Here is a 22753-nt window from a genome sequence, read left to right on the forward strand (position 1 = left end):
GAGGACGCTCTCCAGGCCAGGGCTGCGTCCAGCTCTGGGCTCCCGCTCAAAAAAAATCACCAAATCACCTGACACGTTCACTCACTTTCTCCGTCTGTTTGCTTTTCATATGGGCCGCCAGCTCCATTTCACAGGCATAATTCTGGATGGTAACATTCTCATTATGCCCGTCAACTGTCAGCGCTCGACTCTCTCGTCTATAATTTCAGACTCATTTGAATTCTTATTGGCAGCTTCGACGCATAAATTTCATTAAAGATAGAAAAACAGCGCGTTTTTTTCCCCTCTCTCCCTGGTGAGCAATAGAAATATGGAAGAGATTAGGGGCGAGCAAGTTTGTGAAATTGCATTGTTTGTTTGGATTTATTTATCAGAAGAACACATGTCCAATATTATAATTAGGCTTTACACATTTTATATGTTTGTGTCTTGGGGAAAAAAGTTGCGCATCAGCTTAAACCTCACGACGAACACACCAAGCTATCACGCTGCAGTGTGTAAATGGCCTTACTGTACGCGTGCTCTGGATAGCTGTCCAGAAACGCAGATGAATAGAGTTGCCATGGACACATAGCTTTTTTTTTTTTCTCCTTTTTTTTTTTTTGCTCAGTGTACCTTTCCTGGGTGATATCCAAGGAGTGTCAGCGACTGGCCTGGTTGGCAAGGCGAGTGGCCATGCAGTGCAGGGCCATTTCCGTGCCACTCCGGCCGACTGTGTGGCCAACCAGAGCGCAGAGCTCTGCCAGAGGAATCCGCTCGGATCACTTTCACTCTATAGAGGGCATCCCCAAATTTATGCAAATGAATAAGCAGCCATCTATACCGCACAGATGAGCTGGACTCGGCATAAACAGAGTCACATCACAGGTAGCTGCTAACGTACTAACTGGCTGCCAACAGTAGAAATTTTACAGTCAGAGCGTGATTTTAGCTTCAAAGGAATAATTTATATTCCTTTAGAGAAAAAGAAGGATATTAGATTTTCTTGGCATTATGATATACTATTTCTGGATATATAAAACACTTGTCATTGGATCTGGACCAAGTGAGACATATGAAAATGTCAAACCGTAATTTTAGAGCAGATTTTTCCCTTAATGTTATTCACACATTTTGTTAGGCTTAGTTCAGTCCAGGGGGCTTACGCGTGAGTTTGATCCTCTAAGAAGCTCTAAGTGCCCTTTGAGATGGCAGCTCAGATATCATTTGTAATTTAAAAAGCAGATGAGCCTGTGAAATAAAAGACTCCTCTGCAGGGAAACAAAACGACTTTAACCTGTGTTTTGCTGACATTGGCTTTACTCATTATTTGCTCCATGCATAAAAAATGATAACTATGTGCAAAATCTATTTTTTTTTCCTTTTCTTTGAATCTTGTGAAAACCCATTAAGTATAAGGGTTACCATTAAAATGGTAAAATGTTCATTTACCACAAACTTACATTGAACGTTTCATGTGACAAAATACAGAAATGACCATAAGAGATCGTCTAAATGTTATACTGGCTGTACACAAAGTGATATGTATTACTTTTGTTTGCCAAGAAGTCAATGACAGACGAAGAAGCGTACACTCTGTCATCCCATATAGCGATGATACTTACAGTATGTTTGGGTTCAGTTCCATTCCAGGGAGGTCAGACTTCCTGTTTGACCTCCTATAAAGAAACTCCAATAACAGAGATCCAAACATACTCATTTGGGATTTAAGATGGGTGGAGCAGTGTGAGAAGTCCTGTCAACACCAATCACAGATATAAAGCAGCAGTCCACTCTATTTAACAGCTGGGGTGTCTTTGACCCCAAACAGAAGTAAAGCTTGGCTTTCTCTGACAGACGTCTCAACATGTCATCAGCCCAAAATCCTGTTTATATGCAATTGTTACAGTGTTTAATGAGGAAAAGTCATGAAGTATCAAGCTGATAAAACAACGTTAAGCATGTTTTCAGCTGCTGAAAATGATCTGGAGTCAAACTGAGTCCCATAGGTGGTCAATTTGAAGTCACTCCACCCCTGCACCCACCTGTGGCCTCTGATTGTTTCGCATGGAGCAGAGTAGGGATTTGCTATCTTCACTCCCCAGTCTCTCTCAGTGTAGTCTTAAAGGTGTGCTATGGGGAGTGACAAGGTCAGAGCCTCGAGATCAAACATTAGGTACAGCATACATACTCTGCGTTTGCATATTAATACAACCATTGCCCGTGAGTTGGCCGACTGAATTGTTATCATTCATAAACATGAGCCTGCATCCCTTCCCCTTTCATTTTCCAAATGCAATCTGTTTTTCCTCTTAAAAGATTAAGCCTACATCCCCAATGGCTCCCTTTAAGTCCATGGGAGCGAAGTGTGTGAAGTATGTTTTTAGGTGTTGTTTGTGCATGTACTCTAAGAGAGTGTATGTGTGCTTCCATGCATATGCTCATGTGCGCCATAGAAGCAGGCCGAGCAACAACAAACGCTGTCTGCAGCCGAGCACATGAGTTTCCTCTCTGGGCTCACCCAGCACCTGAACCCCCCTTCACACCTGATGCCTGTGGGCCTTGTATGTACACATGAAGAGAAGCAACCGCATCTGCAAGCAAACACACACAAAAATGTACACGCAGGGATATGACCCAGCTGTCCTGTGGCAGACACGGGACCTGGGATTAGACTGCGGGGTGCGCAGGCCTCGCAGAGTAGGTAAGCCAGGGTCCCCCTCGCTGGTTCTTGACCGGGTGCAATCTGTCACCGCAAAAGTTAGAAAACCACACGATCTTCATTCTTCAAATGTCATCAGGATCCGAGTCTGCTCAGAAACGGATCTCCAGAGGATTTGAAATGTTGAAGTTGTAGAGGCTGAATATTACAATTACGCGTGTTAGCATGTATTTTCTCTCTCCTTCATCCCCCACTCAGCAGCAGCGGTGGAGCTGATCTACTCTGTTATTTGCCCTTTGTGAAGTAACATTTGATTGGTGTATTATTAGACGCAGACCACCCTGCCTCTGAGCCCTACTTGAGTTTCCATTCTTCTGCCGCTCAGCCTTAATGCGAGGCTTTCCTCCACCAACCCAAACATACAGGGGAGCGCGCACACACACAGAATTAAGGTAAAGACAGAAAAGAGCGGAGCAGAGCGAGGCGCGGCCGCTACAAGTGTGTTCTGCTCCAGCGGGATGGTGATAGAGAAGGTAATCCAAGTCTTGGTGTTTATTTTAAGAGCTGATGATCTAGAGATGGCCATTAAAAGCAGAGGGCAAACAATTTAAAAGCAGTAAATCTGAATGGAGGAGAGGAGTGGGTGTGGGCGGATGGAGGGAGGATAGGGGTTCTCTCTGCCACGCTCTCTGTCCCGCTGTCTTTCTCTCCACGCAGAAAAAAATACTTGAGATGACAGTGAATTAGAGCAATCTGGCCTTCATTCTGCGGTTAGATTTTTATCTGCGGTTTTGGCCCTGACAGCATCTCTGATCCCTGCTTTCTTTTCTTTTTTTTTTATTTCTGCCTGCTCTTTTATTGTCGTTTCTGTTCTTTTCATCTGAGTTTACTTTCCCCTCTGGCCTGGCTGTAAAATGGACCCTAACGAGATAGTATTCACGCTGAAAAGCATCAAGAATGGTCCCATTATCCCCACTACCTCCATCCAGGGTGGTTTTCCTCCACCAGGACCTAAACACACAGGCTAATGTGATTACTTTAAGGCCAAGTTGTATTTTTTTTTTTTTTTTTTTTGATACATGCTCAGATTTTTTTTTTCCCCTCTCTAATCGACTGAAAGATTTTGTCTTTGGGCATGGATTCAAACTACACAATCCTGGCAGCGACATAGGGAAATCCTTATGATAAGAGCCATGATTATCCCAGTAAACTAAAGATGGCTTACACAGAGAGCTGCTGTTTCACAGTCTTTCAGCGAAACTCTACGTCCAGGATGCATAAAATCTTCTTAGAATATACTATGAGTGTGTTTACCCTGCATGACCAATGTCACATTCAATATATCAGCATCACTTTTAGACACAAAACGGCCCTCTGTTCAGTCAGACTTTCAAGATACTTATATATTCATATATGCAAGACCAGATACACATCAGTACATCAGTGATTCCCGACCAGTGGTGCTTGCACCCCAGGGGGTAGACCTACTCCTCCAGTTACATGGTACATGGGGGTACATGGAAAGATTGTGGAGTAGCTGAGGCTAGCAGCTATCACGTGTTGAGAGTGCCTGAAGCTGCTTTTCAAGCAAGCAGAGAAGTTGCAAGAGTAATGGATAAAGGGTTGAAATGGTTAGCTTAAAGTAGCCTAATTGATAAATGGTGAAATAGCTAAAAGAAATAGCTGAATGGCGAAATAGCTCAGCAACTGATAAATAGATGAAAGCTAACCATTTGATCCTTTGATCCAGAACATTTAGGCAGGAGTACTGAAATGGATAAATGGTGAGTAGCTGAAAGTAATGGATAAATGGATGGAATAAATGGCGCTATTGATGAGTGAGTATTTGTGTTCATCAGACAGAGTTGAGGGGGTATCTTGCCAAATAGTTTGCAGCAACTGTTGATTGAAGCTGTCTTTTTGGCACTGTAGTGCTTTGTTTTGTTTTTTTGGCCTCACATTTTTTTCACCGTGCTTTGCTGAAGCTGCTGTTCCAGTGAGACTCATTTGATATGTTACCCAAAACCCAACTTACAAAAAATTGTGGTTCCCCCTCCTCGACGCTTGCCCATCTCCGTTTCATTGGGCTTTAGACGTGTGATGAAGTAATCCCGACATATTTTATATCCTAATGCAAAACAAACAGAGCCAAATTACACACATTCTTCCCCCATACTGATTCGTGGACGTTGTTAACCAAATAAAGCCCCCTTTTCTCTTCCTCTCTTTCCATCTCACATGTGCTCTCAGTGGATCTGTCCTGGCTAGAACTCTTTACTGAAATAGCCTCAAGCACAGAGCCTCTTTTGTGATCAGGCCTTTTTTTTTTTTTTCCTACAAGGTGTTTGTGAAAAAGAACAGGATTTTCTCTCCTGGGCTCAGGTCCCTCCGTTGCTCCACTGTTGCCTGTCTGGCATTCTTTGTCCAGGTCTGCTCTGGTAAACAGCCGTGTCCTACACACAGTGTTTATCACACTCGAGGGTGAAACTTTGCTGATTTTATTTTGGACCTGCTCAGGTTTTGCTTGGACTATATTTCAGCTGTTCCTTGGCTCCATTCGTTATAAGCTCCTGTTCTGTTTATGTTCGCTCTGAACATACATCCTTGCCGCACCGGACGCGTCTTTGACATTTGATGTGAGGACATTTGTTTGACGGCCAGTCTCTGGCCTGTTCACACCAGGTTGCTTCAGTTAGCATGCTAGCCTAACGCTCTATCCACCTCAACATTAAGAGACTATGGACATGGAGATGATGTAACGTCCATTCATAGCAAAAGCCTGTCAGTCACTGAAAACAAGGAAAGATGTTGTAAGACTGCGTCTGTCCCCTGGCTACTATTTGTGACGCCTAATGCAAAATGTATTAGCTTGAACTTAATGCTATCAAACCTTGAGGCCACACAACACAGCACAAAGTAGACAACTGCTGTGAGCTGCTCTCCACGGGCGGAAACTTTCACGCTTGTTGAACTTGTGGCCACACCCCAATTAGTGACGTCGCATCTGATGTTTGCCTTTGGGTTCTGATGGAAAACACCTGCTCTGACTGCAGTCCTGCATTAAAATGAGACTATACCTCTGTCTTAAATCTATCCCTCAGTCATTCATTTGCTGCACTTCACCCTATATGATGCACATGGAATAGCATACTTTATAGTGAGCAGGAAAGTAAGATTTTGGACACTTACCATCATCACGGGTGTAGACTTGATGTGGCACCTTGTATAGTGGGCAGATTGGCAAGGACCACTGTGGAATCCTTGAGGGCACCATAGAGTGATTACATTTACATAATCAGCATTCAGACATACAAATAAAATACAGACAGTAAACATAGTGCACTATATAGTCAATAGAGTGTGATTTTGGACACAGCTGATGCAGCTTTTGAAAGAAGAAACACACGCTTCATATTTCAAACAGTCAGGCTAAAAAGTGCTCTCTCGCTTGGCTGCTGCAGCCTTATTTGCTCTGGAATGACTAGCAGCTAATGGTGGCTAATGTTAGCAAACGTTACATAGATATTGCTGTGTAATGCACATTACTGTCAGCTTGCTGGGGGGGGGGGGGGAAGCTCTAGTACGTTGCCATTGTTACTGTTGTTTGTTCAGATCTTATAGTCCACATCCTGACATAGTGACCCCACCGTTCGTGTTAAATAGACGTGTATCAGTGCTGTAACAGGCTCAAGAGTTCCCACACAGACTTTGCCTCTTTTTAAGAGGTCATAAAAATCCCCAACTTTTGTGAGCCACTGTGTTAGACATACAGTAGAAGTAGCTACGTTTGTAACTTGTGCTATGAACAGTAAATTACACATGTACCTACATTCCCTGAGCGAGTGGAGAGTGTATGTAGTCTAAATTAAAGGCTGGGTGTGGACACTCTGTGCCTGTCGAGTGTTGCTTTGTGGTGTGTATGAGGTACTGTGCATGTGTCCATGCTGGGAATAATATTACTCGGTTAACTTAGCCATTTTTTAGCGCTGAGAGAAGGGCGCACACACGTCACGCACAAACACACACACATGCACACACACACTCCCTCGCTCAGGCGGACATGTGTTCTGCACAGCCTGTCATTACAGCAGCCTTGATGTGGTCACTGGGTGGCACTGAGGCTTCTTATTATTGTCGTTTTATGACAACTTTCACTCTCTTGCTCTATGCTACCCCCTCCCTCGCTCCCTCTCTCGCTCCTTCCCTCCCTCTCACTTTCTCTCCTTCATGTGTGCCCTGATCCTGCCTCTGTCCCCCCTTCTTTCCATTCCATCCCTCCTCCCTCCGTCTCCCACCCCATCCAAACCCACATCCATTTCTCTTGCTGTTGCAATGGGACGCCTGTTTGTTTTTAGTGTGTAAACCATCCTGACACGCATCCCCAGGGCAAAGGGCGGATATAGGAGTGTTTTTGGTGAGGGAGGGCAGGGTTGGAGGGGGCAGTAGACAGTTTGGTCTCCATTTGCAGAGGTATGAACTGGGAGATGGAGCTGGTCCAGGCGTTGTTCCCTGCTTTGTCGATTGTGGCTGACAGTTATTGTTTTTGGTTTTTTGAATAATAGGGTTGGTAACTGCAGGGTGACATCCAACCATGACCCGCTGATGAGTGTGCTCTGCTTATGTTTATATGTTGAGGCCTGCGTTGTAACATGTCAATTCTAAACGACTGGTTTACCCGAGGGCGAGTGCAACGTTTGCTAGTGCATTCCCCCTTTTGCTTTCGCTCCTCCGCCCCATCCACCTGTCATCTTACTATTTTGCTTTGAGGATTTATTGTAGGAGTTCCTGAGCCACTCGTTTAAGGTGACAGTGTCAGATGATTCAATAAAAGAACCCAAATGAATAGAGTTATGTGCAAGGAGATTGAGGTTGCAGGTATATATGCACACACACACACACACACACACACACACACACACATACACACACACACAATGTTTTGCATGGGGGCACCTTAATTAATGAGGTCTTTGGGAGTTTGGGCCCTGCAGCGGCGTTGGGTAAATGAGTGAAGCGTGTCACCTCGGGACAGCAACAGGTAAATCCTGTTTAGATCAGCCCCAAGGCACTGCTTGTTCTTTAATTTGGCTATGAACACCCTCCTCCCTCCCTTCTCACACCCTAATCACCTCCGCACCTCCTCCTAATCTTGTGCATGCACGTCTCTTAATTTCTTAACTTGCCACATTCTGTCTTTATCTCTGTCCTCTTACTGCTCACATTAAACTCTGCCTATCGCGCACACAGTTCGAGGGATCTCATGCTCGCTTTGCTGTTCTCCGTCATGTTGCTTAACAGCCTGTGAGGGCAAACAAGGTGACGAATGTGGAGCAGTAGGCCAAGGTGACACTGACACTGTTATGCCAACGTACAGTGCCTCCGTCAGGTTGCATAGTTAATTAAGTGTGTTCAGGCATTGGACAGATTGAGATGTCATATTTGGTTAGATGGTATTAAATTAAGAGATATATAAATATACTCAAATATGGGTGCGGTTGGAATGAGAATCAGGCTCTCCTGACCCGGCAGTTAGCATGAGTCTGTAATTAGCACCTTTAACTTTGTAAGCGCCTAATTTCATTTTCTTTGCAAGTCCCATGACCAGCCCTGCTAACAATGCACAAGAAACAGCCCACAGGGGTCATTGCCGACTCTGTGACACACAGTAGCCTACTGCCTCTGACTTACTGTTCCACTTGGAGCACCAGTGGGGAATTTCAACACACTGCTTCCATCTTCTCGTCTCTGCTGTGCAGGCATTGATAACTGTAGGTTTGGACCTTATTTTAAGCTGCATACATTCTAATTTCTTAGATAGATGAGCATAATTATAAAATTGAATGATTGGTTGCATTTATTCATATGATGATCCTTAGTAGCTGTACTTAAACGTGGCATGTCTTCAGGAATAGCATAACGTATTGGCTTTATTTCCAATGCTGAACTCTCCTATGCCAGTGATCATCATTTTAGAAAATGCACAGGAATCATCAGCTCATATTTCAGAGTTAAAGTTGATTTGCTGTGGCAGCTGCAGTGTGGCCTGTATTTTTCATTACATGTGTCTTTAGAAGGCAGCCAAGCACCAATAGGATTTCATCGTTCCTTCCTGATCCATCTGTGCTCCTGGTGTGACTATAACTTACAGTAGCTTGGAGGGTCTCCTGAGGTCAGGGAGCTGAAAATCACAAAGACATGTGGAATGCTGACAGTTGGCCAATACAAACAGGCAGGCCTGGCTCTCCATCCGTGCAGAGCTCAATAACCACCAGCTAGCCTACGACCATCCTCTTGCTAGGCCCTGGAACAACCAAAAGCTGCATGAAGTGAATTTTGACATGCTTATCAAGTGCTAATAGCTAACTTTTACAGCTAACTAAAATCAATATTGTATAGAACACATGAATTCTTGTATGCACAGTAAATAATACTAAATGCCCTTATTGATGAGACTACAGACAATTATTACCGGACTCAGCGTTAGTTTCAGCCACAGCAAGCAGCTGTTTTCTGCAAAAAGGTAGTGTGCAAAGAACTCACTACTTGCTTAGCAGCAGACAGTAGACTCAATTAGCAACTGGCTGGTGAACATACTGGAGCATTTAGCAGCTAAAGAGTCACATATTTCCCTAAGGACTTGATTTGTTATGTCAGTTTAGAAGGTGATGATATGTCAATGTTGTTTCGACAACTTGTTTCTGCTGCCCCCAAGTGGCCAAAAATCTTTGCTGTAGTTATTAAAGGTTTAAATGTGTGATTTAACGGCAAGTTAACCAAACAAAATCACAAGAATTTTACTTGAATGAGAAGCTGGGATGACAGGTATTGATGCCCTGCTAGGTCTGATACCTTTTAGGAGACTTGCTTTAGTCTTTTTTCATATTTGGCTACTGCACTTACTTAGTTATGTGGAATTACAGTTTGCATTACCAGCATGTCAATTCATCAAAATGGATGTTTTGCTATTACAGAGAGCTAGCAGGAATAGTAAATTCAGCTGTAGGTAAAGCTAGCAGTGCCTAGCTCATCAGCTCATCAGCTTCACAGAGTGCAGTAAGTCCCTTCTTCACTGTGTTGTGCTGGCTGATATTTGCACATGTGAAAATGTGCAAATTTGGACATGAGTTATTGCAGCCACATTATTGGCTGATGTGCAGATGACTCATTGTGACTACTAACTATTGAAAACATCATCTGAATTGGGTGTTATACTGTCTTCCATGTGGCTAGCTGCTTGATGCTCCTTGTGCATGGTCTGCATACAATATAAAAAAAACAAAAACAATAAAATATTTAAGGTTACAGTTTACAGTTTAAGTTTTTTATAGTTTAAGATGGATTTATGAACATTCAAAGCTACACCTTTACCCACAAAGTCCAAAGGTTTGCAGTTTGAAATAAAAACAGACTTCACAAGGAGCTGACTGGGTTTTCTTCCCCCATTTTCTAATCAAAACCATTATAAGCTTCATCCACAGAGGAACGATCCACAAGGCTCAGTTTCTCTCCCCAGCACACATCCATAACAATAGAGGGCATTTTGGTCCAGCAGAACTCAGTTGGCTGCATCAAAATGAAGGGAGCAGTTAGGGTTTCACTTACAGAGTCAGAGAAAGAGAGCGAAAGGGGGAGAGAGAGAGGCAAAAAGAGAAAACAAACACACAGGGATTGTTGAATTATGGGTAAAGACAGCTGAGGCTAACCAGGTTTGGTTTCCACGGTGCAGTGGGGGGCTTATTGAAAAACAAAAAGTCTATGACTCAGTCCTGCTCTCAAGGAGACTCTCAGGCTGTAGACTTTCTCTCCCCAGAAATTCAACAAAAACACATGCAGTTGAATATAAAGGGGAACACCTTCAAAAACATAAAACCCCCGGGTTCAATATGGTCACGAAAATGTTCCACGTATCCTCACTGTTCATGCCAAAAAGGGAGGAGGTGGGGGGGGGGGGGTGGCGGTGGAGGAATTGAGGGAGGGAAGAGTGAACGAGAGGAGGGATCTGTCCTCACATTTGCTATCAATTTAGGGCACTGAAAATAAGCACCAGGTTTCACTGGAGCCGAGTAGAACACCAGGAATGTTTTTCCATATAAAACTGGGGGGAGGGTGGGGGGGGGAATGGGTCTGGCAAGAGAGTGAGAAAAAGAGAGATATAAGGTTAAGAAAAAGGGGTAAAAAAAAAAAAAAAAAAAAAAGGCAGAGACCGGCAGAAAAGGCAGAAATAGAAGATTTCTGCTCAATAGCACCTTGGGTCCAGATGTGAAGCCGTCCGCTGTAGTCTGACAGCTCGTGGGGCAAAAGTGAGAAACGTTTATGAGTCATGGTGACCCCTGTGACCCTGCTGTGAAGGACAGATCGACCGAGCCCTGAAGTGAGTCTAACATTCAACCTGTGTATTCGGTGTGTGAACGCGGGGATGAAGGGCGGAAGGTGGCGCACACACACACAGGCGCAGAATTCTAACGACACACAATAATCTGAACATCTGTGGACAAACAACAATCACCGTTTTGCGGATGTAAACGCCTTTGACGAGAAAAGAGAGAAAGAAACTCGCTCTGCACACTTGCAGTTCCATTTGTGTGCGACGGTGTCAGTGCGCTTGGTGGAGACGGGAGACTCCCCGAGGGCTCCGACTAGGCACAGCGGATGAAGGGGGTTATCTTTTGAGAAGATAATCAATAATTCTAAATTTGAGCAGCGACATGTTCCCAGCTCTGCTTGTGACGCAGCTTAAACAGATGTAGCCGGTGCTGATGTTCCACTTTTCACGTCTGCCGCACTGTTTGCTTCACCAGCAAAAGGATTAAGAAAACCTGTAGTTCCCCAAGGGACACTTCTGCAGATGCCAGGAGGTACGGGGGAAGAGACTGGAGAGAAACTCAGCTAATTTGAAAAAGCAGAAATTATGATTTGATAGAGAAAATATATCCACATGAGCAAATACTGAACACTGTGCTGTGATTTAAAGTGCATGAAAACAAGTTAGCTTGTGCGCAGAGAGGTTTAAACATCTACAAAAGCTTAGGATAAGCAGCTGAAATAGTTAGCTAAAAGTGACTGTTAAATAGTTGAAATAGTTACCTAGAAGTGATGAATAAACAGCTGAAATATTAAGCTAAAAGTGATGAATAGATAGTTGAAACACTCAACTTCTGCCACTCCAAAAAAGTAGCATGAGTGCAAACTTTACCAAACTGACCAAAACTTTTACAGTTCAATTCTATGAAGTAAAAGTATTCTTATAATATCCACTATTTTAAACATCCAGTTCAAATGAGCACATCTGGAACATGACAAGTGGGAGCTTTGATAAAGTGGTACTTCACCTGACGCACTGTGTGGGTACATCAGACAAAAAGGTTTGGGAACCACTGCTGTAGTTTACAAATGATGGACACATAAACACTTTTGGGAACTCTACAAAGGCAGATTAATATACAGTCGGTTGGGAGTTTGTATACATGAGGTTTTGGGATACAGTAGTCGTCATTCACAGCGAGCTGGACTCCAGCGACAGTCTTAAGTCGAGTGGTTGACCCTCTAACAAAGCTCCTTCAACCGGCTCTTCCCACCAACAAAGTGCTGCTCTTATGCTGATAGAAACAGTTGAAAAAGACTCAGGGTAGAAACAAGGAGGGAGTTAAAGAGAAAGAAAGCGAGAGGGGAGAAAGGGGGGTAAGAGACAGACCAGATGTGTCTTTTGTTTAGATTTGAACAGAGCGGAAAGGAAGGGTGTAGGAGTTAGGAGGCGAGCTTGCGAGGAAGAGAAAGAGAGAGGGAAAGCAAGTGGGAGTGAGTGGATTTTTTTTTTTGGGGGGGGGGACTGTAATGAAACCAAAGCATTCATAGCCGGGCGCCTGTATGTGGGGAGAGGGGGCTGTGCCATACAGTATGTGATTACCTACCAGCAAAACCACATTCATTATACTAATTGCTACAATGGTCCTGGCGGTTGGGGACTGAAAAGGGGGTGACGGCGAGAGGGGCTGCATTGTTAACATTTGTTAGGCTCATTGACTCCAGAATTCATGGTGTCTGTCATTATAGGCCGCTGGGATATTCTCCAGGGTCTGTATTCATAGAGGAACTGATAATCTGGAGGTCATAGCTGAAGACCTGTTTCCTCTAAATCTCACAGAGCCTGCATCAGCATATCCCAGGCCCTGCAAGCTTAATGCATGCATAACAACATGCCTCCATCCAGATTGCCTTGCATTATCATGAGCGCACACGTTCAGCATGTGTTATGAATCCAGGCCCTCAAAAAGCAGCAGACATTAACCAAAACAGAACCGGGGAGGCCAAGATTTGAATGATTGAAAGACGAGGCCTTTCCTGCATTTTGCTGCACAAAATAGCCAGGCTTCCAGCAGCTTGTGTCAATATTTCACTCTGAGCGTGTGTGCGCGCGTGTGTGTGTGCTCAGTGTATGCAGAGCACTCTGAGCAGATGACTGGTATGACAGTTAGAACATGTGCGATGGTGAGCACACAGAGACTCACACAGCTCAATCTGTTGAGTGTCGAGCCCAAATCAACCCAGTTGGGGAATGTTGCCAGTTGTGATCACCAATATGGCCAGCAGTTGTTTGTGCAACATTTGCAGCACACTGCTGATTTCTTTAGCGTGCCTTCACAGGAAATGAAGGACTAAGCGACTGAAATCAGCCCCCTCTGACCACACTATTGCCTTTTGCACTGTGTGTGTGTGTGTGCTTACACGCTCTCAGCTTGTTTACTGTGCTTCCTCCTCAGCTGGGCCTGCCTCAGACCCTCAGTGCGATAACACCATTACGATCATATGTTGTGAAGAGCAACCCTCACCCCTGTCCTCTTTTCCCTTTCTAGCTCAGCTCTTGTATCAGTCAGCCTAAAGCAATGATCTGCATCATGTGTTTTTACTCTCTGGCTGGAGAACTGGTGCTTTTCAAATTGTGCAGAGAAACTATGAGGAGGGACACGGCCTGGTAGGGGGTTGGCAGGGCCTCTCTGTCTCTTATTCAGTCTGCTTCTCTTCATCATCATTTTTTTTTTTTTTCAGTGGTGAAAGAAATGTTTAAAGCCATTGCTTGTGGAAAAAATCGGCAACAAAAAGTAAAAATATGTATTCAAACATATCAGTTGAATTTGCTAGTACAGTTATATATGGCCACACTGATTAATCAGTGTATGAGCAGCGTGTTACTGTTGTGACTGGTCGAGGTGGAGCGAGTTGAAATATTTTACAGTTAGGTAGTTTCTCCTCGTGGTTCGCAACCTAAGGCTCAGGCCTCCTCCAAAGGGTCATAAGATAAATGTGAGGGGCAGATGTGCTGGTTGATGGGAGAAAAAAGAAGCACTTTATTTTAGTTTTTTTGGACTTTTGTGCATGTAAAAGTAGTTAACTGTCCACCACTGCCACAGTGTTAATATAATCAATTACATTAAATTGCATTCAAAATTTTATTATCACCAAAATGTACAAAGTATTCATCATATCACAGTTTATGTACTTTGTATATAAGCTTTTAGCATCTTAATCTGCACAGTGACTGCTGACTACAGCTGTCAGGTCAATATAACAGAGTAAAAGTACAACATTTGCTTCTCAAACGTAGTGAAGTAGAGGCATAAAGTCAAACTGAGGAGCGTCTTGGTGCTTGAATGTTTGCCACATGGCTGCATGACCTTCGCAACGTCGCCTGTTTGATTCCAGCCAGCGAGCTTTATCATACACCTCTCTCTCCCGTGTTTCCTGTCTGCCTCTGCTGTCTAATAAAGGTGAAAAAATGCCCCCCAAAAAAATCAGAAAAAAAAAAAAAGTCAAATTGAAATACACATGTACAAGTACCTTAAAATACTTAGTTACTTTCCTCCACTGGTTTCCTTTTTCTCTGTCTCCTCCGAGTGTCTCTCTCTCTGCGGCTGCTGCTGCTTTGTTTCTGCTCTCTGGGAAAGAGGAGACCCAGGAAGAGTCGGTCTGGCCAAGGTGGCTGCTGCCTGCTGACACAGCCAAAGTAAATGAGCAATCCGCCCTCAGTCTCTTGGAAGTGTGTGCTACTGTTGGAGGAGGCTAAAGTTGGAGGGGAATTCCCTTATGTGCAGTGGATCAATATCATGCACATATGCTGTACATAGATGTATATGTTTGTACGAGCTATCTGTGTGTGTGTGTGTGTGCGCATGTGTGTGTATGTGTGTGCATGTGCTGGCTCTTGCGACCAGTCAAGAAGATTGATGATAGATTCCCGTCAACTGTCAGGTGGTTTTTGCATAGGTCAGAAATAGCCACGGGGGTTATGAGAAGAATTGGGGGATCAACTGGGGCAGGACGGGGTTGGCATGACAACAACGCTCCGGGTCTGCTTTCTCACCAGAGCTTGACAGCTCACGGATGATATCGCGTTTCCTCATGCTGGCACATCACCCTCATCGAACTGCCTCCCCACATACTCGCCCACCGCACCGCATACTCCCTGGGTCAGAGCTAAACCACAGGGGCCTGACTAATCAGACCACACACGCGAAGGCAAACGGAGAGGAGAGGAGACGGAGACGCAGAGTGTGCTGTCTGATGTCTAATGCTCTGCAGGGCAACGAGGAGGAGAAGAAGGGAAGCTGGGCTGGGATTTTGGGTGAGGAGGTTTGCCTTACAGCGAGGAAATCCAAGAGGAAGGAGTAAAAAAAAAAGAATTTCAGACGGAGAGAAAGAGAAAGGCTGTAAAACAAACAAGCAAAAAAAAACCACTGATAAGGGGTTTGACCTCAGGAAATGTGCAAGCACGGAGTGATTCAGGTGGAATTAACCTCTTAAACTCCTCGACCTCATGCTGTGCAGCTGGACTTTGCCTCCAGAGTCACAGGTGACTGAAGTGAAAAGCCACTGGTGCAGCGCAGGGCGGCCATACAGTACCTGCATGCAAGTTTAGGGAACAAACCTCAGCCATCACAGACAGTCAGACAAAACTCTAAAGAGAAAACGAAAAATAACAAATATAATGAAAAGAAATGGAGCAAAGAAAAGTATGAATATTATGAATGAGAAAAAACAATTAAGAAGAATTTTCTCCTTTTTCTTGATTTTTGTTATTCCATTTAATTTCATCTCTTTTTATTTCAACATTTTTTCCCTTTTCCTTTCCTTTTTTTCTAGTTTTTCTGGATTTTCTTCTTATTTATTTATTTATTTCCAATTCTGTTCTTTTTTCAACTCTCTCTTTTGATATAGTGTTATTTTACATTTTAGATCAAGATCATTTGAGGTGTTTTTGCATTCCAGCTATTAAGACATGCAATCAGTAATAACTTTATTGTTTTCTGAAGACATATGTGGTTGCCTTAGTCATAACCAGCGGCTTTTCACTGTGGTCACCCGTTGCAGATCATTTTGAGATATGCATATACAGTATAATGTGCTGTTTTGTGCCTGGAGATCTGATCGCACATCAGCAGTGAATTAGAAACACTGTTGAAGTAAAGAACGTTGTGCAGATTCTAGTCTCTGCCGTGCTGAGTTTTGCAGAGTTGTGATCGAGACATCTAGTATAGGTTTTACTTTATGCAGCCATTAAAATAAAAGCAGAGTGTTGTGTTTAAATATTGCACTGAGGGTTAGAACAAGCTGCAGCGTGGAGGAAGATTTTTCCGAAGCTAAAGCTGTTTGATGAAGCTTCCTAAGGCAAAATTAAAAAATGAAAGGAGGAAAGCCCTGACAAATATCGGCGTGTGGCTTCTATGGGATGCATCTGTCAAACCAGTGTGAGGATGTATATGTATGGAGCTACAACTTGTCCACAGGCACTAAAAGTATAATGTGAGGCTCTGGACTCGCGGTTAACAGACTCACAGAGACAGAAGCAGAAACAAATTGTCTGCTTGTTTTGTGAGTAGGCTTTAGTGTACATGCGTCTCTGTGACCACGATGACAGCTGAGACTCGCCGTCTCCGCTCGCTCGCTCGCTCTGTCTCTCTGTGGCACGGGGGGCTCCCATGCAGGGTGCATTTGAAGTGGCTTCTGGGAGGCCCTGGAGCGTGCCGAAAGGTCAGAGGTTACAACAACTGGGCCTCCCTGGACCTCCCCACCCCCTTTTACCCCTTAAACACCCACACACACTCACACACACACACACACACACACACACACACACACGGCTTTCATGTCAGGGCCACAGATCACTTCCAGATCCCTCTGACACATTAGGCAGAACTCTCACTCCTGTTATCCTGCGCTCACTGTTGACAACTTACCATTTGAATGTTGTGTGTCGACCGTCCCAGCACACACACACACACACACACACACACACACACACACACACACACATGTCCTTCCCCCTCACACTCCTCTCTCTATCTTTATTAAGTTACAAATGCCTCTTGAAAACACCCCCCGTCCCTCCTCTGTTTCAAAGACACGTGTCATTGTATACGCACACATATCTCATGAATAGGCCATTGTGTTTTTCTCAGGGTGTAACCCACAAGTGTTAACAGAATGCATTCTACTGCGTTCTGTTTCCGTGTGTGTGTGTGTGTGTGTGTGTCTTGAGTATGTGGGCACGTGTGCGACTTCTCAGGAGGATGTTTTGTTCTCCTCCTCGCTAACACAGAAGAATCCGTCGTCCGCTCAGTGAGGTGTGAAATTGCACTGTCATCCGCTTCACCTGTCAGAGAGGGGGGCGGCAAAGTGACTCAGATCCTTTGGAACATTCTTTCTTTCTGTTATTCTGTGTCGCCCTCCGCTTTCTTTTCCTCTCCTCTTCTGGAGATCTGTATCTGGGTTTCGCTCAGCAGCGTTCGCCATATCACCCACCACCACCACCTCCTCCACCACCACCACCACCCCTTTCCCCTCCCTCTCAGCTTAACATCTGTTTCTAGTAAGGGCCAGAGAGGGGGATGTCGAACTCTTAAAATTAATTAGCGCATTACCAAATGCTTGAGTTAGAAGAGGCCTCGCTAGACCCCCGTTACTCACCCCACTCCACGACTCCTGGCTCCTCCCTGCTCCACCAAGCCCACATCACCCCGGAGTCCCAGGGGGCTGGTTTATCACCCAAGACCAATTAGAGTAGGAAGTGAGGTCGCTGACCCTCTGTCAGGCCTCATCAGCTCCCGTGTCACCTGACAGGGGCCATGCCACCACAAGGAGGAATATACAGGGAGAGGGGAGGGGAGGAGTCGCCGACATTGTGAAGGAGCAGGCTACAGGGCTGCGGGGGGTGTTCATTTTTGTACTTATTTAATGCTCTTCCTTGTTGCGCGGCTGCTGGAGTCTGTCCTGAGGTAATGGATGTCAAGTAGACGTCTTGTTTCCAGTATATTAAAAGCATAAACACAGATAACGTCGACACACTCAACGTCACATCAATACCTGCCGTTAGTCTCTGTGCCAAATGCCATGACAGTCTGTCCAACAGTTGTTTAGAAGCTTCACTTAAAACCACAAATGCCAGTCTGTGGTGCTAAGTGAGGAGATCTTCATGGGGTTCAGCCTCTGGGACCATCGCCATCCCTAGCATTAGCATTAGCATGGCTAGCCTCCATCACTCCATACCTCTTGAGAGACATCTTCATGTTGTTGCTGTTTTTTTCATGATTCATGATTTACCTGAGCCAGCGCTTGTTTCAACCCTCTGAGCAGCTGAACATATGTTTGCACTGTTGAATGAGTGGGATACAAAGTCTTACCTGCTTTTCTTCACAGGAGAAATTTGATATTAAAGCAAAATGACTGTTGTATTTTGAGTCCGAGCCAGTTTTGTGGCATGAAATGGGGCATCAGTGTTTAGTCACTTACGGAAGTAACCAACTAATTTTGACAATCATGTCACCAGCCAATGCCACAACTGACACCTATTGGAGAAGAGGATGGAGGTGTTTCCTGAAACTGTGACACTAATTAAAATCTGTTTCTTTCTTCCTCCATGTGTCTGCTGCTGCCCTGCTGCTGCTGCTGTCTCAACAAAAGGTAAGATACCATACTGATGTGTGTTTGAAGAACTCCTTTACCACGCCTGTCTCCACCTTGAACCATAGATCGTCTCCAATATATTCTTTTCCCGAGTACAACCCCGATTCCAATAAAGTTGGGGTGCTGTGTAAATAAAACAGAACTTACTAACCCTTTTTGACATACACTCAAAACAGTTCATAGACATTTTATTTAATGTTTTAGCTCATCAGCTTCATTGATTCCTGTAAATATATCCTCATTCTGAATTTGATGCAGCAACAAACAAGTCAAACAAGTTGAGACAGGAGCAACTAAAGACTGGGAAAGATGTGGAATGCTCCAAAAACAACAGTTTGGATCATTCCACAGGTAAACAGCTTCATTGGTAACAGGTGAGAGTGTTATGATTGGGTGTGATACTGGAGCGAGGTTCACCACTTTGTGAACACATGATTGTGTAAAGGAGATTACTAAATGGGCTCAGGGACACTTTGTAAAACTGTTGTCAGTAAACACAGTTGGTTTGGAAATGGCTGCATTCTGTTTTATTTCCTTTTCACGTGTCACAATTTTTTTTGGAAAGGAGTTTATAAAAACGTTGTTCTGCAGCACGACCAGTGGCCACTGCACATGGTACCTTTAACCGTAGCTTATGTGCCATAACCATGGTGTTTCCCTTCCTAAACCCCAACCATTCTTTGCCATGTGCAGATATTGAAGTGATGAATAATTCTTGAAACACTGACATTGAGTGGTGAAAACCGTTCTGCAGAACAGTCAGTGAAATGAAGCTACAGCCAAATGCTTGAAATGTTATTCTTATGAAAATCAGTAAATAAGTTCCACATTTAATTGAGGGCATATTAGCTTAAATCCTAAATTAACATATCACTCTGCTGTGCACCATCAATGTCTTCACCAACAGTTGAGTTAAGTTTGCAGATTTGAGTTCAATGTATTTAGTAATAGGAGCCGTGTTACAATTACCGCGAGCTAACTTGTTAAAATTCAGAATGGTTTTATAGCATTTTGGAACGAAGCCCTGCTATTGTCCCGTATTCTGTTATAATGGCTACAACACAAGAGTGTTTGAGGCTCCCACTCCTCCTCTCCTTCTGTCAAGCCTCGACTACAACACCTTAATTTGTTCCCAGACTACATTTTTGTCACCCTCTCCACCCCCCTCCCCTCCCAGCAATCCATCTCTCCGCCTCCTCCTCTTCATCCTCCACCTTTCCCCTCTCTCACGTCCAAATTCTCCACTTTTTTTTCCCCCTGCCAGCTCTATCTCCCATTGCTCCAACTCCTCCTCCGTAACATTCGGCTTATCTCACCCCATCTCCCCTCTCAAGATCTCTGATTCTTTTCTCCTCCCTCAGCTGCCTCCCTCTCTACCCCTCCTCTTCCTCCCAGCCCAGTTCTGTTTGCGCCTGTTTACCTCCATCGTTCCACCAGATGGTTTGTGTTAAAACTCTACGTTTGACAGCTCGGCTGATTTTTTTCTTCCCTGATATTGTTTTAACATCGGGGGGATTGCTCAGACCTGGAGGAACACAGAAGAAGGACAAGCAGGGGGTAAAAGGAAATTAAAATATGAAAAACACTGATGTATTAAAAGCAATTATTCCGTCAAGCGAAGGGCAGCAGTCATCACTGGGCCCTTTTTGGTTTGGTTCCCTGTGTTACTTTTTTTTTTAAATAAATAAAGGCACATATAATGTAATATTGATTTAAATCACATCTGTTAGGGTGATTTCATCCACCCCCTCTCCCTCTGCTCCATGTCTTTTGGAAGACAGAAGGGGCCCGGGCTGCCAGAAATAATTGCTTGTTAGCTGGTATTTACTTAAAATCTATCAGAGGCAGAGAGAGAAAAGGACTAAGTGCAAGAGTTAGAGAGACAGAGAGACCACTTGGCCCCTGCACAGATCATTATCTGCTGGTTGTCTTCCTGCTGCTGACAAGGGAGGGCGTGCATATGTCTGTGTGTGTGTGTGTCGCTTTCCATACTGGACATACTGGTCCTTGAGTCACAGCAGAATAAGGTGCTTGACAGAGAACATAAACTTAATTAGCTGTTGGCACAAGGTTCTGGCCTGATGCAGGACCATCACGCAGAACCAGGACATTTCAGTCACAAAGACTTGTTTTTTTTCTTTTTACAGGAAGATTGTCTACAATACAAACTCACTGCAGGCTTTTCAGTGATTTTTAAGGTGAAAAAAAAAAAAAAAACATCAGGTGGACTTAAAGTAACCAAAAAAAAAAAGATTCAGTTCCATCTGCTGATGAATGCCGCAAGAAAGAGGTAGTATGAGGAACATGTTGCATATATTTCTAATATTTCCATTAAAGTCAATTCAAACCAAAGCTATGTTGGAAATAACTGCAACTTCTATATAAATGTAAAGTATTTCATCGTGGGAATTAAATAATGCATAAATCCACACAGAAAATGAAAGAACCTAAATGAAATGGTGGACAGTAAACGCAGTCGGCGAGGTAGTAAATACAGAGCGATCTCAGACGCAGCTCTCCTAAAATCAAAGATGGTGCAGGATTTCTTTCTTGCATAGCGACCGGAGTGATTCCTGGCAGCAGTGCACTCAGTGCTGCCACTGGTTGCCAGAAGCTATTGCAGCAAAACAAGTGATTTAAAATGGTACTCTGCTTCATACGGAAAGTTTCCAGCCACCTTTCCATTTCCAGAAGAAATCCTTTGAATTTACATGGTTTGTATGGACTTTAATGGCAGATACCTTTCTCTCTCATGATGATACATTTCATTTTTATCACCTCCTTTGTGTAAAATGGTTTTCCAAAGTTCCTGAGCCCATGTAGTAATATCCTTTATACAATCATGTGTTCACAAAGTGGTGACCCTCTCTCCATCCTCGCTTGTGGACGACTGAGCCTTTCCAGGATGTCCCTTTCATACCCAATCATGATACTATCACCTGTTACCAATCAACCTGTTTACCTGTTTACCTTCCAAAGAGGTGTTTTTGGAACATTCCACAACTTTCCCAGTCTTCAGTGAAGTTGATCAAACATTAAATACATTGCGTTTCTGCTGTTTTCAACTGAGAATATGTCAAAAAGGATAAGCAAATTATCACATTCTGTTTTATGTGTTACACAGCGTTTTTGGAATCAGGGTTGTAACTCTCTGCAAGTAAACAAATTAGTCTCTCCAAAATGTTGCACTGTTCCCTGTTCAAAAGTAGCTAAGAAGAATGCCAACCGCCTGGTGAGTTTGCATTTTCAGCGTTCAGACTGGGCTGCTGAAATGTCAAAAGTTTCTTGAGATGGCGCTCCCAGGACCAAACATGAAGCTTGTGTGTGCTTGGTGTGTGTAGCCTGTGGGCGACCCGAGTGTGGAAAGTTGACCTCCTTATTGCAGAGTGTTTAATCTGGTGCCATCGCTGTTTGATTTCCAGTGTGCTGGCCGTCTCCTGAGCAGCATTAGTCTGATTATAGTGCAGCTTATTTGGTAGGGAGGCCCCGGTCTGCAGGCTGACTGAGCAGGGCTGCCTGACGTTCTGGCCTCTGCCAACGCACTGTTCCCACTGTCTCCCTCCCTCTCGTCTCCTCCCCTCGTTCTGCTGCCTTCCCCTCCTTCGCTCGCTTCGTTCCCTCCCCAAAGAACCACAAACAATAAACCCTCTGTTACAGTTAACCTCCTCACGTGTTTCCCTTTCTCCCTCAATCCCTCCCGAGTTCTGTCTCTTACTCACTTGTTGCTTTTTCTCTCTCCCTCTCATAACATTATAGCTGTTTGGGTTCTGTCTTCAGGCCTGTTACTCATCTCTCTTGGGTGTTTTGGGACTTGTTTGTGGGCTTGGACCATACAGTAGAACAAAGACAACACACACACACACTTGGTCAGGCCACCGCTAACTCTCCCACTCCAAGCCAATGACAGCGGTGATTAGCATCTCATAACAGCTTAGATTGTGTGGAAAGTGGGTGTGTTTGTGTGCATGTTAGTTGGTACAATACCCTGGCAGTGGCATTACCACTCATCATAGCTCCACAGCTGCAGCAGCAGCAGCAGCAGCAGCAGCAGTGGCACCGGGACAGCAAACAGATTTGGCCTAATCTTCCCCTAATGAGATTGGTCCCTCATTCCTACGTCTTTATGGGAGCAGCAAGCTGGCAGGCAAGCAGGCTGAC

General features: G+C 44.2%; 1 protein-coding gene across 50 annotated transcripts in view; it reads left to right on the forward strand.

Annotated features, from left to right (window-relative positions):
• Positions 1-22753, forward strand: part of nfixb (nuclear factor I/Xb) — a 130282-nt gene that overhangs the window by 48221 nt on the left and 59308 nt on the right. For 6 of the 50 annotated variants that reach the window (XM_076752799.1, XM_076752800.1, XM_076752801.1 and 3 more), the window contains one exon: positions 18593-20835. The exons of the other annotated variants lie outside the window; for them this stretch is intronic. In XM_076752799.1, the coding sequence (XP_076608914.1) occupies positions 18593-18609 (17 nt within the window). In that variant the 3' untranslated portion in view covers positions 18610-20835. Of the gene's footprint in view, positions 1-18592; positions 20836-22753 lie in introns of those variants that run through there. 50 annotated transcript variants of the gene reach the window in all.

Source organism: Chaetodon auriga, chromosome 16 (assembly GCF_051107435.1).
Source record: "Chaetodon auriga isolate fChaAug3 chromosome 16, fChaAug3.hap1, whole genome shotgun sequence".
Lineage (NCBI taxonomy): Eukaryota > Metazoa > Chordata > Actinopteri > Chaetodontiformes > Chaetodontidae > Chaetodon > Chaetodon auriga.